General features: G+C 47.1%; 3 protein-coding genes across 5 annotated transcripts in view; 1 reads left to right on the top strand and 2 right to left on the bottom strand.

Moving 5' to 3' along the window:
* Positions 1 to 544: 544 nt before the first annotated feature.
* angel2 (angel homolog 2 (Drosophila)) lies at positions 545 to 5,539 on the bottom strand. 2 transcript variants are annotated; one of them, XM_058065392.2, is made up of 9 exons: positions 4,048 to 5,534; positions 3,246 to 3,889; positions 2,944 to 3,164; positions 2,792 to 2,861; positions 2,297 to 2,727; positions 1,741 to 1,894; positions 1,604 to 1,673; positions 1,372 to 1,502; positions 545 to 1,279 (listed from the first exon to the last, which is right to left on the bottom strand). In XM_058065392.2, the coding sequence occupies exons 2-9, from the start codon at positions 3,880 to 3,882 to the stop codon at positions 1,113 to 1,115; spliced, it is 1,881 nt and encodes a 626-aa protein (XP_057921375.2). In that variant the 5' UTR covers positions 3,883 to 3,889; positions 4,048 to 5,534; the 3' UTR covers positions 545 to 1,112. The 2 variants fall into 2 exon arrangements, 1 of the variants encoding a protein (XP_057921375.2); XR_013629427.1 differs by lacking the exon at positions 1,604 to 1,673 and having other exon boundaries at positions 1,131 to 1,279; positions 4,048 to 5,539.
* On the top strand, positions 4,828 to 7,982 carry LOC131122665 (phospholipase A and acyltransferase 2-like). Its single transcript, XM_058065402.2, has 4 exons — positions 4,828 to 4,930; positions 7,032 to 7,152; positions 7,230 to 7,528; positions 7,602 to 7,982. The coding sequence occupies exons 1-4, from the start codon at positions 4,913 to 4,915 to the stop codon at positions 7,689 to 7,691; spliced, it is 528 nt and encodes a 175-aa protein (XP_057921385.2). The 5' UTR covers positions 4,828 to 4,912; the 3' UTR covers positions 7,692 to 7,982.
* A 780-nt stretch (positions 7,983 to 8,762) lies between these two features.
* The window catches only part of galnt14 (UDP-N-acetyl-alpha-D-galactosamine:polypeptide N-acetylgalactosaminyltransferase 14 (GalNAc-T14)), a 43,331-nt gene continuing 33,132 nt past the window's right edge, over positions 8,763 to 18,961 (bottom strand). The window contains exons 6-15 of one of the 2 annotated variants that reach the window (XM_058065398.2): positions 17,547 to 17,668; positions 15,302 to 15,389; positions 15,134 to 15,218; positions 14,450 to 14,553; positions 12,908 to 13,034; positions 12,681 to 12,773; positions 11,920 to 12,003; positions 11,292 to 11,436; positions 10,883 to 11,002; positions 8,763 to 9,438 (exon numbers count right to left, since the gene is read on the bottom strand). In XM_058065398.2, coding sequence (XP_057921381.2) covers positions 9,280 to 9,438; positions 10,883 to 11,002; positions 11,292 to 11,436; positions 11,920 to 12,003; positions 12,681 to 12,773; positions 12,908 to 13,034; positions 14,450 to 14,553; positions 15,134 to 15,218; positions 15,302 to 15,389; positions 17,547 to 17,668 — 1,127 coding nt within the window. In that variant the 3' untranslated portion in view covers positions 8,763 to 9,279. Of the gene's footprint in view, positions 9,439 to 10,882; positions 11,003 to 11,291; positions 11,437 to 11,919; positions 12,007 to 12,680; positions 12,774 to 12,907; positions 13,035 to 14,449; positions 14,554 to 15,133; positions 15,219 to 15,301; positions 15,390 to 17,546; positions 17,669 to 18,961 lie in introns of both variants that reach the window. The other variant, XM_078794617.1, reaches the window with a different exon arrangement.

Here is an 18,961-nt window from a genome sequence, read left to right on the forward strand (position 1 = left end):
GGGTATTGAACCACTGTCTCTTGCACCATGAATCTGTAGTGCTACCAGTTGAGCTAGCAATCTGGTACACATCTGTGATGTTATAATGGAGGTGATGACTACAATAGGTGCTGGACTTGGAGAAATTGCAAAACCTCAATCAACCACACCTGAACGGGTATCGAACCACGATCCCCTGCACCATGAATCTGCAGTGCTACCAGTTGAGGTAGTCATCTGGCAAATGATGTTATAACGGAGGTGATGATTGCAATACGTGCCGGACCTGGAGAAATAGAAAAAAGACCAACAACAATATTGTCGACAGCAGGTATCGAACCCTGATTCCCTGCACCACGAATCTGCGGTGCTACCAGGTGAGCTAACCAAATGGCAAACACACATGATGTTATAACGGAGGTGATGATTGTGATACATGCTCGACCTGAAGAAATTGAAAACTGCCAATCAACTGAGCAGGTATTTGGACTAATAATAGGCCACAGCCAACCGCCAATCAGCCATCAGTCATGAGTTCATTCTTGAAAAAACACAATAGAATGAGGAAGTGGACGCCGTGCATTTTATTTCGATCATCTCATACTTGGAGATGATTACTGATTTAGGGGGAATGAGATGTGTTTTCCGTGGATTTTCATTTCCAGACCAAAAATCATCAAATTTGGAGGACCGTGAATGCTGAATGTGCAGCCATCCATGTACTCCTCCTTTCTTCCCATGATGCATCACAACATGCTTCCTGACTGACGTGCACGTGTCAAGCGTCCTTCAAAAGTGGCCGTCAGTGAGGAAACGCCGCCGACTTGGCTTGGGAAAAGATAAAAACGGCTACACAGACCACATCCAAAGGCCAAACGCCATCCTTCATGTTGTCTGGCTGAGACCTCCGCCATTAAAATTCATGCGCTCCCGCTCTTTAATAGTCAAATGTAAAAAGAAACCAAAAAGGAAACCCAAATTGAACTTCCTGAGACAAAAGATGCCTGCCGACTAACAACAGCGATCAATACGCTTCCTTGGAGGAGGTATCACATGCAGCAAACTTTATGTTTCATCTAAAAAAGGACAAAATAAAAACCTTGACTTGGTCCTTGGTTTGTTTCCCGTCATAATCAGCTGTCTTCCGTCTCCGTGACAACCCAGCGGAAGCGAACCAGCAGAGGAAGGTGATCCGACGAGTGTTGCTGATTGGGCAGGCCGCCGACCTCCTGCAGCTCCGGCTGGCCGACCAAGGACAGCCTGCCCAGCAGCTGGAGGCCCCGCCCACCAGGAAGGGAGCCTTTGTAAAAAAAATAAAAAATAAAAAAATAAAAAATATGAGACAGGTCGTCAGTTGGTGGATATCCATCTTAAATTAATAATTGTTTGTACCGGGCGTGTACAGGATGTAGTCCACCATCATGGCCGTGCGTGAGTGACAGGTGGTGATGGCGGGTCTCCCGTCAGGCATCAGGCGAGGCTGATAGGACGAGCAAAGGTTCAGGCTGTGCTCGATCCTCCACCTAAACACACACACACACACACACACACACACCCCAGCATGAGGCACGTGGCAGATGATGATGATGATGACGATCTAAAGATGCCAAATGAGAGTTGAAACCTTTTGGAAGCGTTAGCAGCAGCTCTGTTAGCCTCATCTTCCACGGTCAGGTGAGAGATTTGTTGCTCTACTGCACAAATAAAAACATGGCGAGTGTTTTTCCAACCCTCATCGCTCTCAGCGGACTCTCGAGTCACCTGTGGCGCAGGAAGATGAGGGCGAGGACGAGGACGAGGACGAGGCGGCGGGACGGGTGCCCTCGTACTGGCACTGCTGGTTGATTCCTAAACTGGGAGACCAGATGGGGGTCTCCAGCAGACGCTGACCCCTTGAGTACTCCTGACCTGACACCTGACACACACACACACAGGATTTTGTTCTTGAATGTACACGTTTTGACAGTACTGTCCAAAATAACAATTGCAGTATTTACCATCTTCTTCTTCTTTCCTTCCATCATCCATCCATCCATCCTTATGAACACAAGCGCACTAATTCCATCCATCCATCCTAACCACTACTATGTCGCCCCCTGCTGGCCGAATGAATGAACGTAAGAATGGGGGCATCTTAAACCTGCTCTATTCTTAGCCAAGCAGCTAGCATCCACATGTCAATTGTGTTTTTATGAGCAATTAAAACACTTTAAAAGGTGTGAAGGTATTTTGAAGCGTACCGTACTCCCACAATCGCAGTAATTAGGTGTACTATTATTTAGTAGCGCCCAATCAGAACAAGGATGGCTGGTCTCACCATGCTGATGGGAAGTCCGTGGAATTCCAGGCAGCCACGTGTCACCAAGTTCAAGAGCGGACTCCAGGGGGTGCAGTTAAAATCCCCACACAGGACCACCGGATGGCTGGGGCCGTCCGGGAGGCGGGACAAGCGTCCGATCTCGGCCAATAGGATGGCCAGCTGGGCCAGTTTGACATCCCCTCGGCGGGGGTTGTACAGCAGGTGGGTGTTGGCCACGCAGAGGACGTTGGACGAGTCAGAGCGTCCCGTGGCATGGTTGGGCCGCAGCTGGAGCACCAATCCCACATTGTCCCGGTCCAGGAGGGCGTCGCCCCGTCGGAAGAACTCGATGGGATTGGAAGAGAGGAGCGACAGGCGTGAGGTTTTGAAGACAATGGCGCATCCGTCGGGTTTCTGCCCGGTTCGCTTCTTGTACTCACAGTGGTAGCCTGAAATACAAAATAAAGCTCATCCTTTCACAATAAAAGCAGAACCACTATCCCTCGCTCCTACCTCGAGCTTCTAGAGCAGGTCTGATCTGGTTTTCAAAGTGGTCCTCCTGCACCTCTTGAAGGCACAGGACCTGAGCGAAAAAGCCAGGAGGTCAGAGGTCATGAGCGGAAGGTAAACACTGCCTGCCGTGTCGTGCCGTGTCGCTGCCTCACATCAGCGTCGTACTTCTGGATCTCGGCCAGCAGGTTGGGCAGGCGGTGCGTCCAGGCCAGGACCTGAGGGGGGCAGTGCCGGTACAGGTAGAGGTTGTCCTCCAGCAGATCTTGGGACAGGATGTTGTAGGACATCACTGAGAAATCAAGCACTCTGCTGCCGCCTGGTGGCGCCGGCTTGATGCTGCAGGCTGGCGAGGGCTCCCATCGCCTGTGGAGGACTGAAAGAGCAGTTTCAAGTCAAGTCATAATCATAATCATAATCATAACAATGATGCTGACGATGACGTAAACATGCTGACCTTCCAGTGGAGCTCGTCTGACGGCGAACTCAGTCCCTGGCGGACAGGGCTCGCTGGCTGCTTCCTGCATCTTTGAGGAGATGCCAGGCTGAGGCCAGGCTCCATGGTTCCTCCTGTCTCTCGACACCTCCTCTGCCGCTCTCCCATTCCAGCCGTGAGAACGTTGCTCGTCTGCACTCGTCCTGTGTGGTCCCGCGTCAGCTTTGGACCGGGCGCTTTCAGGCTGTGCACGCCTGCCACCATCTTTATCTCGAGTTTCACTTCTAGTCCTCTCCTTGTACTTGCTGCTGCTGCCTTCTCCACTCCAACCTTGTCCACGTCCATGGAGATGATGATGATGATGATGGCTCCTGGCTCCTCCTCTGTTCGTATCCCTGTCTTTGGCTGGTTCCCCCTCTGGACTCCTCCTCCGCTTGTACGGAGGCTCGCTGCCTCCACGTTCCATCAAGAGACCAGCAGAAGTAGAAAACCAGCGCTGACTCGTCCTAGTGGAGATGATGTGATGGGGTGCAGGAGCCAGGGAGAAGGGGAGCGAAGGAGGAGATCCCTGCGACCATGGAGGAAGAGTGCGGGTGCACCAGAGCCTGCAGGCGGCGAGGTGGTGGGGAGGGACGCAGCTCATCTGGCGAATAAACATGAGGTAGCTGGAAGAAGAACAATGGAAGCATGGAAACACGATGTCCACAAATACACACGCAGTCCTTAGTTTGGACATGCAGGCTAGCCCTCAATAACAACTATACAATATAGGAGGCTAAAGTTGTTGCTAAAATTGTTTATTTTCGTTCTAACTAACACTCACTTGTCACGGGCACTTCAGCAGTCATTGTCGGTCATAAAAGCGCACCTTAAACTTCTGTTATGTATATTATTATGTACAGTTATGAGCCGAAAAACAAAGGTTCCATTGACGGTCCTACCAGCCACCGAGTGTCCTTAACATTAGACGTCATTGGTGACGTAAACAAGAGTCGTCAGCTCTAATAACGCATTCATAACTGAGGAGTTTTTGATATCCACTGACTTACGTTTTCTTTCGGCTTAATGTTTGCAAATAAAATGATCGAATTTTTACTAGTTTAATCCTCTCATGGAATACATATACTGGGATTTGATTGCAATTTAATACATAGCACATTAGCTTCGCGTTACGATCTGAAACATATTTTAACTGAATGTTCCTAAACGCATCAAAAACAGCCGCCGCTTCCTGCTGCTTGGTTGGGACTTGTAGTTTGTTCAGTTGCTAAGCATGTTGACACCTACGTACAAGAGCCGTAAATTGACTACAATCATGTCGTTTTTTTCTTCAATTAGGCTTTATGATTTAGGACCCAAGTTCCCAAATTTGGGTACGCGTACCCCCAGGCTTACACCATTTGTCATGGGGTACGTGAATAAAAATGAAAAACAATTAGCGCTCAACAATTACAAGTGCACCTTGTTTAATAATTATGTGTTTAATTTTATACATCGGTGTTATGTGTATATCCCAAATGTATATAGGTAAGTGTATGTTCATATCGCTTTTGAATGAAGATTATTTTTATAATGGGCTCAGATTAAGGAATGTGTGTGATTCTACGTCATGCAGAAATGACTTCTCAAAGAGAAACCTGCTTTAAGTAAACACACACCTTAGCACCACCCAGTCAGAGGAACCCGCCATGAACCGAGAGGCGCAGGTAGGAAGCATGAATATCATTATTAATATCATTTTCAAACATGCACAAATAGCATTATATGTAATGATATGTTAAAAAGATATACATCATGTAAAGTACACATGACAGCAACATAGTGAATAAGTAGAAATGTACAAGCAGTACTTATCTTATTGTATGACTGGGTGCAGGGTGATCTTATTTCCCATGTTTAATATGTGTTATGTAATAATAAGCTTCATACTGGATAGAAAAATAGTGTGCTTATGCATCCTAATGTGCCCTGTTGGACTTATTATGGGATGGAAATGATAAGTAACACATCAACAACAGGATGTGTTGTTTATCTCCTACAACAGAGAAAATATGAGTTTGTTTATAGATGGACACAACCTGCTAGGACGTGTGAGTAATGTAGTCCAACCTGCTTGAGCACACAACAACTGCGTTGGCGTGTTGCCGTGTGAACACACCTCAAACACACCTCACGCACATTTATCATCCATAAAAATATGACACAACGTGCATTCAAGTCACCAAAAAGCCAGCCAGCGAGTGCTCCATGAAGACTCAAGTCTGACTGACTCATGAATTTATCATGAAGACTCAGGTTTGACTGACTCGTGAGTGCTCCATGAAGACCAAGTCTGACTGACTCATGAGTGCTCCTTGAAGACTCAGGTTTGACTGACTCATGAGTGTTCCATGAAGCCTCGGGTTGAATGATTCATGAGTGCTCCATGAAGACTCAGGTTTGACTGACTCATGAGTGCTCCATGAAGACTCAAGTCTGACTGACTCATGAATTTATCATGAAGACTCAGGTTTGACTGACTCGTGAGTGCTCCATGAAGACCAAGTCTGACTGACTCATGAGGGCTCCTTGAAGACTCAGGTTTGACTGACTCATGAGTGTTCCATGAAGCCTCGGGTTGAATGATTCATGAGTGCTCCATGAAGACTCAAGTCTGACTGACTCATGAGTGCTCCATGAAGACTCAAGTCTGACTGACTCATGAATTCTCCATGAAGACTCAGGTTTGACTGACTCATGAGTGCTCCATGAAGACTCAGGTTTGACTGACTCATGAATGCTCATTGAAGACTCAAGTCTGACTGACTCATTAATTTTTCATGAAGACTCAGGTTTGACTGACTCATGAGTGCTCCTTGAATACTCAAGTCTGACTGAATCATGAGTGCTCCACGAAGACTTAGGTTTGAGTGACTCATGAGTGCTCCATGAAGACTAAGTCTGACTGACTCATGAATTATCCATGAAGACTCAGGTTTGACTGACTCATGAGTACTCCATGAAGACTCGGGTTTGACTGACTCATGAGTGCTCCTTGAAGACTCAAGTCTGACTGACTCGTGAATTTTTCCTGAAGACTCAGGTTTGACTGACTCATGAGTGCTCCATGAAGACTCAGGTTTGACTGACTCGTGAGTGTTCCATGAAGCCTCGGGTTGAATGATTCATGAGTGCTCCATGAAGACTCAAGTCTGACTGACTCATGAGTGCTCCATGAAGACTCAAGTCTGACTGACTCATGAATTCTCCATGAAGACTCAGGTTTGACTGACTCATGAGTGCTCCATGAAGACTCGGGTTTGACTGACTCATGAATTCTCCATGAAGACTCAGGTTTGACTGACTTATGAGTGCTCCATGAAGACCAAGTCTGACTGACTCATGAATTATCCATGAAGACTCAGGTTTGACTGACTCATGAGTGCTCCATGAAGACTCAGGTTTGACTGACTCATGAATGCTCCTTGAAGACTCAAGTCTGACTGACTCATTAATTTTTCATGAAGACTCAGGTTTGACTGACTCATGAGTGCTCCTTGAAGACTAAAGTCTGACTGACTCGTGAATTTTTCATGAAGACTCAGGTTTGACTGACTCATGAGTGCTCCTTGAAGACTAAAGTCTGACTGACTCGTGAATTTTTCATGAAGACTCAGGTTTGACTGACTCATGAGTGCTCCTTGAAGACTCAAGTCTGACTGACTCATGAGTGCCCTACGAAGTCTCAGGTTTGAGTGACTCATGAGTACTCCATGAAGACTCAGGTTTGAGTGTGATTTACGACCACGTGTTTGTGTCTAAGCACAGATCGAGGAGATTGTGTCCAAGGCCAAATTCGGAGACCTGATCGAGTTCTCGTACCCCATCGGCTACTCTCACTGGGGCGTGTACCACACAGTCGGCCATGTGATCCACTTTGCAGTCGCAGGTGGGACTGCGCGACGCGATAGGTGGTCAGTCATTCTGTGAGCGCCGCTACTGGAGACTTCCTGTGTGTTTCTGCAGAGGAGAGCACCATCATGAGAAACGTCCGCACCTCCCTGCAAAACCTGTTTCCCATCTGCGGCGACCTCCTGCTGGGAGCCACCAAGATCTGCAGCGTGCCGCTGGGTGAGGTCAACGTCCCCGAAGGTGCTCACATCCTGATCTGCAACAACCGGCACGCCTTCACGCCGTCTTCCCTGGAGGACATGAGGCGGCGCTGCGAGGCCCTGGAGGGCAAGGAGCTCACCTACAATCTCTTCACACTCAACTGCGAACACTTTGCCACCTTTGTTCGCTTCGGGAAGTCCGTGTGCAACCAGGTACGTCGTCTTCTTCTTCGTCAACCTTGGAAAGATCAGCGATCGCCTCTAAACCCGGATGTTCCTCCTCCAGATTCCCACCATGGCCAAAAATGTGGAGAATGAAGAAGCCACAGCCACCTTCCAGAACTTCGTGGATGTCAAAGAAAGCTGTAAAGACTGACTTCTGGTCTCACACGCACACGTCTCTTAGTGGACCTCATCATCATCATCATCATCATCATCACTGACTTTTGTGTTGCTCTGAACTCGCCCATCAATGTGTTTAGTTTTCAATGAATACAATAATAATAAAATCATGAATAATAATAATAAACATACAAGGTTTTTGTCATAAAACCCAGTGGCCACTTCATTAGGAACACGTGCGTACAAAGGTCATCATTTCGTCTATAAGCTGACGACTACAAGAATACTTTACAGAGCCACAGAATGACATTTTAGTGCAGATCCAGATAAAGGTGCACATGGAGGAACTGATTTGAAGTGTTGTGGTTGCTAGGCTACAGTGCTATAGAAAAGGGATGGATGGATGGTTGGAAGGATGGATGAATGGTTGGAAGGATGGATGGATGGATGGATGTTGTGGTTGCTAGGCTCCGGCATACCCCGACCCTGGCGAGGGTCAGCACTATAGAAAAGGGATGGATGGCTGAATGGGAGGAAGGAAGGATGGATGGATGGTTGGATGGATGTTGTGGTTGCTAGGCTCCCGCGTAAAAGGGATGGATGGATGGTTGGATGGATGGTTGGCTGCATGGATGGATGGACGGATGGATGGATGGAAGTTGTGGTTGCTAGGCTCCGGCATACCCCGACCCTGGTGAGGGTCAGCGCTATAGAAAAGGGATGGATGGATGGATGGATGAATGGGAGGAAGGAAGGATGGACGGATGGTTGGATCCAGCGTACCACGACGCTGGCGAAGGGTCAGCGCTGTAGAAAAAGAAAAGGGATGGACGGATGGATGGATGGACGGACGGATGGACGCCGTGGTTGCACCATGCATCAGGTCCAGCAGGTGACGCTGTGAGATCCAACCTGCTGCAGAGGGAAGTTGACACCCAGTGATGTAAGCAAGACTGCCTCCTACAGGGTCGGATCGGAACATGTCTTGTTTTTCCTGTGTTGGATTGGTGGGCCTTGGGGGAGGTCCTTGTCCCGAACCAGTTCCATGAGCCCCTCTGACTTGGTACTCTCTGCAGTTGAGTAAATTAACACAACATAAGCAAAGAGTCCAGAAAACAAGTCAGCAGTTCTTATAAAACTTTATTGAGAACAGAAGCAAACAAACAAGACAACACTTGCAAGTCACTTCCTGTCAACACAATAAAAGCCTGGATGCTACACGTGAAGGACCATGTGAAGATCATGAAGCGTGGTGGAAGCGTGGCGTAAACATGCACAGTGTCGAGGGTGTATGACCTCACCGCCCACACAGGAAGTGCTTCATCAGCTCACTTCCTGTTCCCGACGTCATCATGCTGTGCAGCGCGGCGCTGGAGCTGTCCTACTGTCACTGTGATGCAAAGGAAGTGATGATGTCATCCCACCTTTCCTTTTCGTATCAAAACATCCTCGTTGTAAATATAGCACGCCTAGCGTCTCGTGCTCGTTACAAAAGACTCCCAACAGGGCGGCCGGCCTTAAGGTGCACTTTAGGTTCAGGACCCAAACAACCCGCTGGCCTCCTCACCAGATGCTCAGCAGCTGGTGTCTCCGAGGTCAGAGGTCACGGGCGGGGTGGAGGGTCAGGAGAAGGGCACGTCCCACCTCTGCGTGGCGGCGCTCTGCTCACACGGGCTGATGACCAGCATGCGGGACGAGTCCAGCCCGTCCAGCGCCATGGCCGAGTCCAGGCAAAAGCGAGACGTCTGGTGCTCCAGGTGAGTGCCCGACTTCTGCCAGCGCTGACGGCACACAGGAAATGAAGAAAGTCAATAAAGGGTGGAGCAAAGCCTGTGACTGCCTGATGTAACCACAAGATGGCGGCGTGCTCACTACGAGTGGAAGTTGGAGGGCCCACTCTGTGTGTGTGTGTGTGTGCATTATTCATAGCTGGAAAACAAAGCATCAGATCAGATCAGACATGAAAGGAGGCTTTTATCCAGCTGTGTGTGTGTGTGTGTGTGTGTGTGTGCGTGTTGGTCCAGAGAAAAGAAAACAAAGCAAACAGAATCAGAGCATACAAATTTGTGCAGTCATGTGACACAACATGTGTAAGCGTGTATCTCCTCATCGGGCGCCCATGTTTCTTTTTGCAAAGCCTTTCAAGCGTATCGCTGTCTTGTATCTCGACGTCGGGAACGTCGCTCGGGCCTCGTGTTTGACACAGCGCTCCTCGCAGCGTTTCGATTAAGAACAAGACAGCGAGATAATGAAAAGTAAATCAATTCAGTGGACGTGGATATCATCTTCGCGTGTTTACGTGGCCATATTTGCCTATTTGTGGCTGTGAGACATGGCTCCCCCTAGTGGAGATGTGCAGCATGACCACCTAACGATCAACTAACTTCAGACACATCAGGGGGGAAAAGTGATTCTTGTTGTCTGACACCGGTTGGGCCTCTAGTGGAGGATGACAGCGACGCATGACTATACCATATATCGTATATCGTATATCGTATACGTGTGTGTGTGTGTGTGTGTGTGTGTGTGTGGCGAGCACGTTGGCGGCGTCTGCACTTGTTTTGTTGTTGGCGCTGACATGTTGTCTTCCTCTGTGGACCGCCGTCCTTCTCACACGTCAAAGACTGAGTCACGGATCAAATGATGCAGAGCGTTCACACACACACACACACACACACACACACACAGTACAAACACACACAGAGTACAAACACACACACAAACACACACATGTGATCTTTTCCCGCACATTGGAATGAAGAAGTCAGCCAGGATTAGCAGACACACAGTGAACAGTTGCTGAGGTGTAATGAGCTCATTTTCAGCTGCCTGCCTCTTGACAGTGACTTGCCCCCCCTCCCTGCACCCCCCCTGCCATACTTCATGCAACTGAGCCCCCGCTCCCTCCACCCCTTTCTCAGGTGATTTATGACTTGTCAGATTGGTTTCTGCTGCAGGGGCTTCTGGGACGCCGTCAAGGTGCCCACTGGTCAGGTAAGTGTGGGTGTGTGTGTGTGGTCCGAGAAAGCGGCCAACAACCCCATCCGTGCCCTGTATATGTGTGTGTGTGTGGGGGGGCCGGGGGGGAAGAAATAACGACTTTTTGTACAAATTAATTTTCCCATTAATGAACATTTCCATGAATGAATTATAGGTCATCCGATACGTGATGGCCACACAACACCTGTCGCCTTGACGCGTGTGTGTGTGTGTGTGTGTGTGGACCTGCTTGCCGTCGGCCATGTTGCAGGGCAGCAGCAGCAGTTGCGAGGCGGGGAAGGTGGTAGTGACGGACACGCAGTGGTGTTGCTGTCGTATCTGCTGGCCTGGCGTGTAGATCCACTCCTGCAGGAGGAACACCTTTAGACACGCACACACACACACACACACACACACTCCAGGGTAGACCACCACAATGTAGCCCTGGCATGTCGACACACAGAATGATTATATAACAGTCCATCACATCTTCACTTCCTGTTTCGTCTCCTCGCTGCTAAGCAAAGCGACGCCTCGTGTTAATTGATGATCACGCCGTGCTCGTTTACGCCATACGCTTTTCCCGCGAGGGTTCCGGTGCATTTTGTCCACGAAAGCTGCTAAAAGCAATCACACACACGCGTCTCCAGCGTACCTGGTTGGGGGCGTGGACCCCGTCTGGATCCACGCAGGGCGCCAACATCAGCACCGGAACTTCCTGGCCGTCCACCCTGCGGGACTCCAAGCAGTTCTGCCTCTGTCGGATGAGCCCGGACTGCGAGTCGGAATCATCGGGGACTCTGAAGGAGAAAGCAGACACTGTAACAGACACGGACATCAGGTGGACCCTTCTGGACCAGGACTGGAAACTGACCTGTTCACGTGTGAAAGCACACTCGGCCTTTCTGGACGTTAGCATCTTAATGAGGAGATTAGCGGGGGGTGGGTTGGGGGGGGGGGCTAATTAAGCCCATGCAGATGCGGTCTAGAAAGACGCTCAAACTTTCTCCTCTGATAAACTTTGCTGTTCAAGTGGGGCGTTCAAGGCCTCGGGCATTAATTCAATCTGCTATCTCGCCGCCTTTTAATAAGCCGTTAAAGGTTATTCTCCGTTTAGAGGGTCGGCGTCCCCCGAGAGCCCGCCTGTTAATTCCATTGTGGGGATTAATGCTGGTGTGTGTGTGTGTGTGTGTGTGTGTGCGTGTGTGTGTGTGACACATAAACGGATCACTGCATGCGTTGTTGATCCGAACCGCCAACCGGTAGCCAAGACTTGGACTGACTTGAGTTCTGGGTAGACGTGGTCCAGGTACCACTTGAAGGACTTGCACTTGAGCTTGTGTCGCAGCTCCACGCGTCCTCGGATGCTGCTGACAGAAAGACTTTGATGAGCGACATCCCGGTCGGCAAGATGGCGGCGTGCGATGCCTTTAAATGTCGGCGTGTCGTCTGCTGCTGCCTGATAAAAACAAACGCTGACATTTAAAGACAGCTGAGGAGGATGTGGGCGGGGCCTGAGGCGGCCAAAAATGACAAGGACTAAGTGGACCCGTTGGACTCGTGATGGACAGCCACCACGAAAAGGAGACGGGCGATGATGATGTCGGGGGGGCAGTGATGATGCTCAGGAACGTCACCGGGGTTGAAACATTTAGTCTTTAGATTTAGAACTTCATTCTAAGATGGATTCTAGACTTAGTTCAAAGGATCTGAAATGAAGAACTAAGGAATCTAAGGAACTAGGATCTGGATGGACATGGTTCTCAGGATCTGGATTGAAGGGACTAATTTCTTAAGACTGGGATTTAACAACTTGGTTCTAGAGATGTTTGGAATTAAGGACTAGGTTCTAAGTATTTGGATTTGATGAAGTATTTCAAAGGATCTGGACTGACTTAGATCTCAGGATTTTGGATGAATGACTTAGCTCTAAGGATCTGGATTAAAGGACTTTGTCCTTAGGGTTCTAAGACTGTGGACTTCAGATCTGCCTCTACAGACTTGGCCTGGAAGACCTGGATCCAAGACCTCAGCGTGTTCTTACTCTCCGTAGGATTTTCCTCGAGCTGCAGGCCGAGCCGAGTAGTAGAAGAGGCGAAAGTCGTCCATCCAAACTTCGGCTGTGCGACGCGTGTTCCTGACACACACACACACACACACACACACACACACACACACACACACACACACCAGTAACTAACAGTAACAATGAAAAACTGCAGTGTAGCCAAATTGTGGTCTTGGGGTGAGAGGTCGAGGTCAGAGCCGAACCTGATGTAAGTGTTGGCGTTTCCTTCTGGGAAGACGTACGGATGTTTTTTCCGGAAGACGTGACCCACACGACTACACGGAACGATCTCCAAACTTCCTCCACACTGCCACACCCGGAAGGAGATCTCTGGATGGATCACATCGTATGTATACGTACGTATATACACTATACACTATACAGTATAGATACACATATGTACTATGTACTAGTATATACAGTATAGATACACATATGTATGTACTAGTATATACAGTATAGATACACATATGTATGTACTAGTATATACAGTATAGATACACATATTTATGTACTAGTATATACAGTATAGATACACATATGTACTATGTACTAGTATATACAGTATAGATACACATATGTACTATGTACTAGTATATACAGTATAGATACACGTATGTATGTACTAGTATATACAGTATAGATACACATATGTACTATGTACTAGTATATACAGTATAGATACACGTATGTATGTACTAGTATATACAGTATAGATACACATATGTACTATGTACTAGTATATACAGTATCGATACACGTATGTATGTACTAGTATATACAGTATAGATACACATATGTATGTACTAGTATCGTATGTGTACTAGTATATACAGTATAGATACAAGTATGTACTAGTATATACAGCATAGATACACATATGTATGTACTAGTATATACAGTATAGATACACATATGTATGTACTAGTATACACAGTATAGATACACGTATGTATGTACTAGTATATACAGTATAGATACACATATGTACTATGTACTAGTATATACAGTATAGATACACATATGTACTATGTACTAGTATATACAGTATAGATACATGTATGTATGTACTAATATATACAGTATAGATACACATATGTATGTACTAGTATCGTATGTGTACTAGTATATACAGTATAGATACAAGTATGTACTAGTATATACAGCATAGATACACATATGTATGTACTAGTATATACAGTATAGATACACATATGTATGTACTAGTACACACAGTATAGATACACGTATGTATGTACTAGTATATACAGTATAGATACAAGTATGTACTAGTATATACAGTATAGATACACATATGAATGTACTAGTATATACAGTATAGATACAAGTATGTATGTACTAGTATATACAGTATACATACACATATGTACTATGTACTAGTGTATACAGTATATATACACATATGTATGTACTAGTACATACAGTATAGATACATGTATGTATGTACTAGTATATACAGTATAGATACAAGTATGTACTAGTATATACAGTATAGATACACGTATGCATGTACTAGTATATACAGTATAGATACACGTATGCATGTACTAGTATATACAGTATAGATACAAGTGTCTACTAGTATATAGAGTATAGATACACATATGTATGTACTAGTATATACAATATAGATACACGTATGTATATGTATATACAGTATAGATACACGTAGTACATACAGTATGTACTAGGATAGTATGATGACAGGCAGTCACATGACTCACCAAAGTTCTCCCCGCCCCAGATGTCCATGGCCGTGTCGTACTTGCCCAGGTGATCGAACCACGAGCTGTCAATCACAAAGAGGCCGCCGGCGATGATGGGAGTCCTGCCAGGTGGGACAAACATCGTCATCATCATCATCATCATCATCATCATCATCATGGAGTTGGGGACATTTCTAGGACGACTTGTTGGCAACACGATGGTACGGGTGGACGTGGTCACGTGACACTAACACTCACTCTCAAGTGGCGTGAACATGCGCATGCGTGATGACTCAGCCCCGCCCTCGCAGGTGACACACTGACTGTCACACTGTCAACACAAACAAGCGCACACACACACACACACACACACACACACACACACACCAGCCGTCCATGTGTGAGGGTTGTAAAAACACCACCATGTGAGGTGAAGATGGATATATACGCCATTAGGGGGCGCCATGGCAGTCATCCTTCAAGACGATGTCAGGTTGTATGCTAACCGCCCTTTTCACACACTTTATTCCCCCTTGCTATTTTGTATAAACAACACAGAATGATGGGCCAGTATGAATATGAATATGAATATGGCAGCTTTAGGGCGAGTATAGCGTACAGTAGAGCGCCAAAGACGATAGCATAAAGCTGCACCAGTGCATCTGTGTAAAAGGCTAAATAAACGGCTGGAAATACGCTTACTTGATTGGCTGCGTGGGGTCGGTCCGACGAGCTCTCTCCTCGGGCGAAAGCCCCTCCCACTTAAAATGGAGGCTCCAATCGAATCCTGAGAGGTAAAAATAGGACAAAGACGTTTGAACGCATCGCTGAGCCCAGGTCCGCAGGTCGGGACGGAACAGGGACAGTCACCTCCTCGCAGGTCGGCGGAGGCGGCCACGTAGGCGAAGGTGTCCATGTTGATGATGTCGATGACGGGGCTGACCACGCGGGTGGGGTCCTGAAGGAACAGAAAAACACCAACATAGATCAGAAATTGAAATGTAACGCCGTTGTGATTCCACACCTGGAACCACAAGGGTGGGCAGGGTGGAGGAGGGGGAGGGCAACAGAATGGGGGGGCTGACAGCTATGAGAGGCCTGCCTCAGTTTGACCTTCACATGTTAAAAAGGACCCCCCCCCCATGGCATGAAAGGTGAGCCAGTCTGCCGTAGTTTGTCTGAACCGTGTCGCGTCTCCGCCTTTAGCTCCGCCTTTAACCTTTAAAGGGGCTCCAAAGCGGCCGTATAAAGACGGCCTGGCCAGGATCCAAACGCCAACTTGCTGCAGTTTCACCAGGATGAACGCAGACCGGAACGGGAGCTTTAATGACGGGGCGCGCCACCATTAGTGTGGTCAAGCAGCAGCCGGGGACGTTAGGCGACAGGTGGGCCGGTTCTGGGCCATTAGCTGAGGGGGGGACAGGGGGGGGTGGATCAGAGCCAAGTTATGCAGGCTGCGTAGGTCCACGTTACGGAAGGTCTTTGAAAGACGCTTGGGTGGACATCATTGTGACGCTTAGCTTCCATTGTCATTGCCAAGGAACAATAAGACTTGAACCGCCTGTCGTATTCCGACCTTCTCACGCATCTCATATTGTTCCATGGAGTCAACGTTGTTTTCCTTGGAGAGGCTGCCAACAATTGGTGGCCCACAGCCAGCTCAGAAACCACATCATATAGTCATAAAGGAAGTCATATTTCACGCTAGTCAAAGATGGGGACTCACAAGTGGGCGGCTAAGTCGTGTGGACAAGGAGTCCAAAATGAAATAACAATATTTCATCTCATTTTCTCATTTTTTTTTACAATTACAAATTACAAATATTTTATAAAATATACATTTTTGTAGTTAAATTCCTAGTTATTATTATTAATGCAGCCAATATATTTGAATTATTTATTAAATCAATTAAATTAATAAATGAGTAAAATATGAATAAAAAGGATGAAAGCATAAATAATGTTAATAAATTAAGGAACCAAAATGTATTTAATAATTAGGTAATAAATAATAATTTTAAAGTAAGTAAATAAGTAAAAGTAAGTAGTAAGTAAAATGTGAATAAAAATGATGACATATACATAATCTTTATACATAAAGATAAAATGTATCTAATATTTTTTATGTAACATTAAATTAACATGAACATATGAATTATTTTTAGACAAAGTAAGATAATATGTATTTCATAATTATTTTATGTAACATTAAATGATTAATTGTTGTAATTGTTATTAATAATCTACTCTGAGTGTAATTTCGTTGAAAAAGATGTTTTGAAGTGCTTAATAAATAAACAAGTTTGCTTTTGGTGCCATAAAAGTGGGCATGAGAAAAGGGGGGGGGGGCATGAGGATGAGACCAGTTGAGGACCCCCATGTGGGCTATGGTCTACAAAGGGAGTACTGATGTTTTTAAGGCCCAACTGCAAAGAAAGATTCTCTATTGGGGAAGAACGCTCTGCTGTTTTTAGCAATCTGATGCTAACATGTTAGCGAATACATTTGGAACTCGTTTTAAAGACGCTTGTCTTGAACTTGAACAGGTGAGGTTGAACAACACGACACAGAGGACATTTGCTTCCATAACATAAACAATCTGTGGTCCTTCTGAAGGCGCTAAGATCTAGAAGCTTCTGAGGCCCACGGAGGGAATATTAGTCACCTGGATCAATAGCACGTACATTTAAATCTCCATTTATACAGGCACAAAGTGCTGGGCAGCGCCGCAACGTGATGGATGACTCTTTCATCACGCACACACACAGTAGGAATGAATATGGATGCTGGGCGTTTAGATCGATGTCGCCGAGTCTAAAGGTCGTTAATATCAGCAGAAAACTTCTTCTTCTTCTGAGAACCATGAAGTGAGACCGTGAGAACATAAGTACGTGGACTTCCTGCATGAGCTCCTTCCATGAGCATGAGAAGCAGAACCCTGATGAGAGAAGATGACGCAAGATGTCGGAAAGCTAAAGGAGACGAGGCTGGAAGATGAGAAGACGCACCAGAGGAGGATGATGGTGATATGAGAGGAAGATGATGCTGATATGAGATCAGGAGGACCCCCCCACCCCCCACCCCAAGGCTGTAGAGGTGCAGTGAAAAACTCCACCTGCTTGATCCTCTGCAGGAGGGGGGGCAGCCAGTCCTTGTTGACCTCACAGTGACTGTCCAGGAAGGTGAGCACAGCCGCCCCGGCAGCGTCGGCGCCGCGAACCCTGGACCGGATCAGACCTGACGCACACACACAACACAACATCCTTGGCGTGAACAGAAGGATTGTGGGTAATGTGGTTCATGTCCGTGTCGCCGTGTCTTCACACCGCTATGGAGGAGGAACGGACATGTCGGCTCCCCGGGCATGGAAGCAACCTCTTAGCAGACCCATCACGCTGCATGAGACAGGAAGTGACTCAGCACTTGTGTGTGTGTGTGCGTGAGCTTGTTAGGAAGGCCGGTGTTGTCTTCTGTTTGAACTAGACGCTCTGATCAATACTCACTGACATGCGGCTCTACGTGTGTGTGTGTGTGTGTAGGTGTGTGTGTGTGTGTGTGTGTGCGTGTCCGACATTGTACTCGCTGCCGTGAAGTTTCACGCTGTGCCGTTGGGCCGAAGCTCAACCAATTTAAAATCCCATTTCATCCTCAATAAGGCTTTATTTTCTGCATGGGCGGACACACGCACACACACGCACACACACGCATGCACACACACACGCAATGAAGAATGGGCGACTTTGTACGGGAAGACATGTTTTACAACACACACACCGCTAACGGTGTGTGCATGACATACAGTGTCGGCCTCGTGTGTGTTTATGGGCATTAAAAAGACAATCGAGTAAGAAGACGTGACGCCGTAAACTGTTAACGAGCCAAAGCGTGTGTGTGTGTGTGTGTGTGTGTGTGTGTGTGTGTGTGTGTGTAATGAAAGCGGGCAGTGACACCGTGGAGGACGTGTTCCCGCCGTCCAACAAGGAGACAGCAAGGTGAGCCAGGAGGAAGGACAAACGCAGCAGACAAGAAAAAGGGCAAAACCTAAGTCATTAAAAGGAATAAAGAAAGTCAACTAAAAGAGAAATTCAGCAGGAATGAGCTGGAGCCTACCCCAGCTGACCTCCAGGGTGAGACCCCGGGTACATCCTGGACTGGTCACCTGTCAATCACAAGAATGCATACGCAACAAAAACACAGAGATTTCAAACCAGGATTTCCTGACTGTGAGGCATACGTGCTCACCACGAGTCCACCGTGCCGCCCATCAATGTCAAATGGCATCCCTGGGGGTGCGCGTACCCCACTTTGGGAACCACTGCTATAGGATACAACTGTCAATGGTCAGGCCTACAGACGCTTGTTAGGAATGGAATATTATCTTCTGTTTTGGATAAGTAATGCAACAAGTAGCCAGTACACGGTATACTGATTGTTGTGTACTGTTGGAAGTATTCCATTGGGCCTTTCTCCTTCCTCCCGTCCTCTCATTGTCAGGCTGTCTTTTCAATTTGTGTATTGCAATCATTCCCC

Source organism: Doryrhamphus excisus, linkage group LG11 (genome assembly GCF_037039965.1).
Source record: "Doryrhamphus excisus strain RoL-2023G ecotype Guam linkage group LG11, RoL_Dexc_Guam_v1.1, whole genome shotgun sequence".
In the NCBI taxonomy this organism is placed as follows: Eukaryota; Metazoa; Chordata; class Actinopteri; order Syngnathiformes; family Syngnathidae; genus Doryrhamphus; species Doryrhamphus excisus.

Bases quoted from the DNA above. Each gene is read 5' to 3' on its own strand.
- angel2 (XM_058065392.2), bottom strand. From the start codon at position 3,882: ATGTTTATTCGCCAGATGAGCTGCGTCCCTCCCCACCACCTCGCCGCC. The intron at 3,165-3,245 runs GTCAGCATGTTT...CTGCTCTTTCAG, and splicing joins CAGACGAGCTCCACTGGAAG to TCCTCCACAGGCGATGGGAG. The intron at 1,895-2,296 runs GTGAGACCAGCC...TGTGTGTGTCAG, and splicing joins ACGGACTTCCCATCAGCATG to GTGTCAGGTCAGGAGTACTC.
- LOC131122665 (XM_058065402.2), top strand. The intron at 7,153-7,229 runs GTGGGACTGCGC...GTGTTTCTGCAG, and splicing joins GATCCACTTTGCAGTCGCAG to AGGAGAGCACCATCATGAGA. The intron at 7,529-7,601 runs GTACGTCGTCTT...TTCCTCCTCCAG, and splicing joins GGAAGTCCGTGTGCAACCAG to ATTCCCACCATGGCCAAAAA.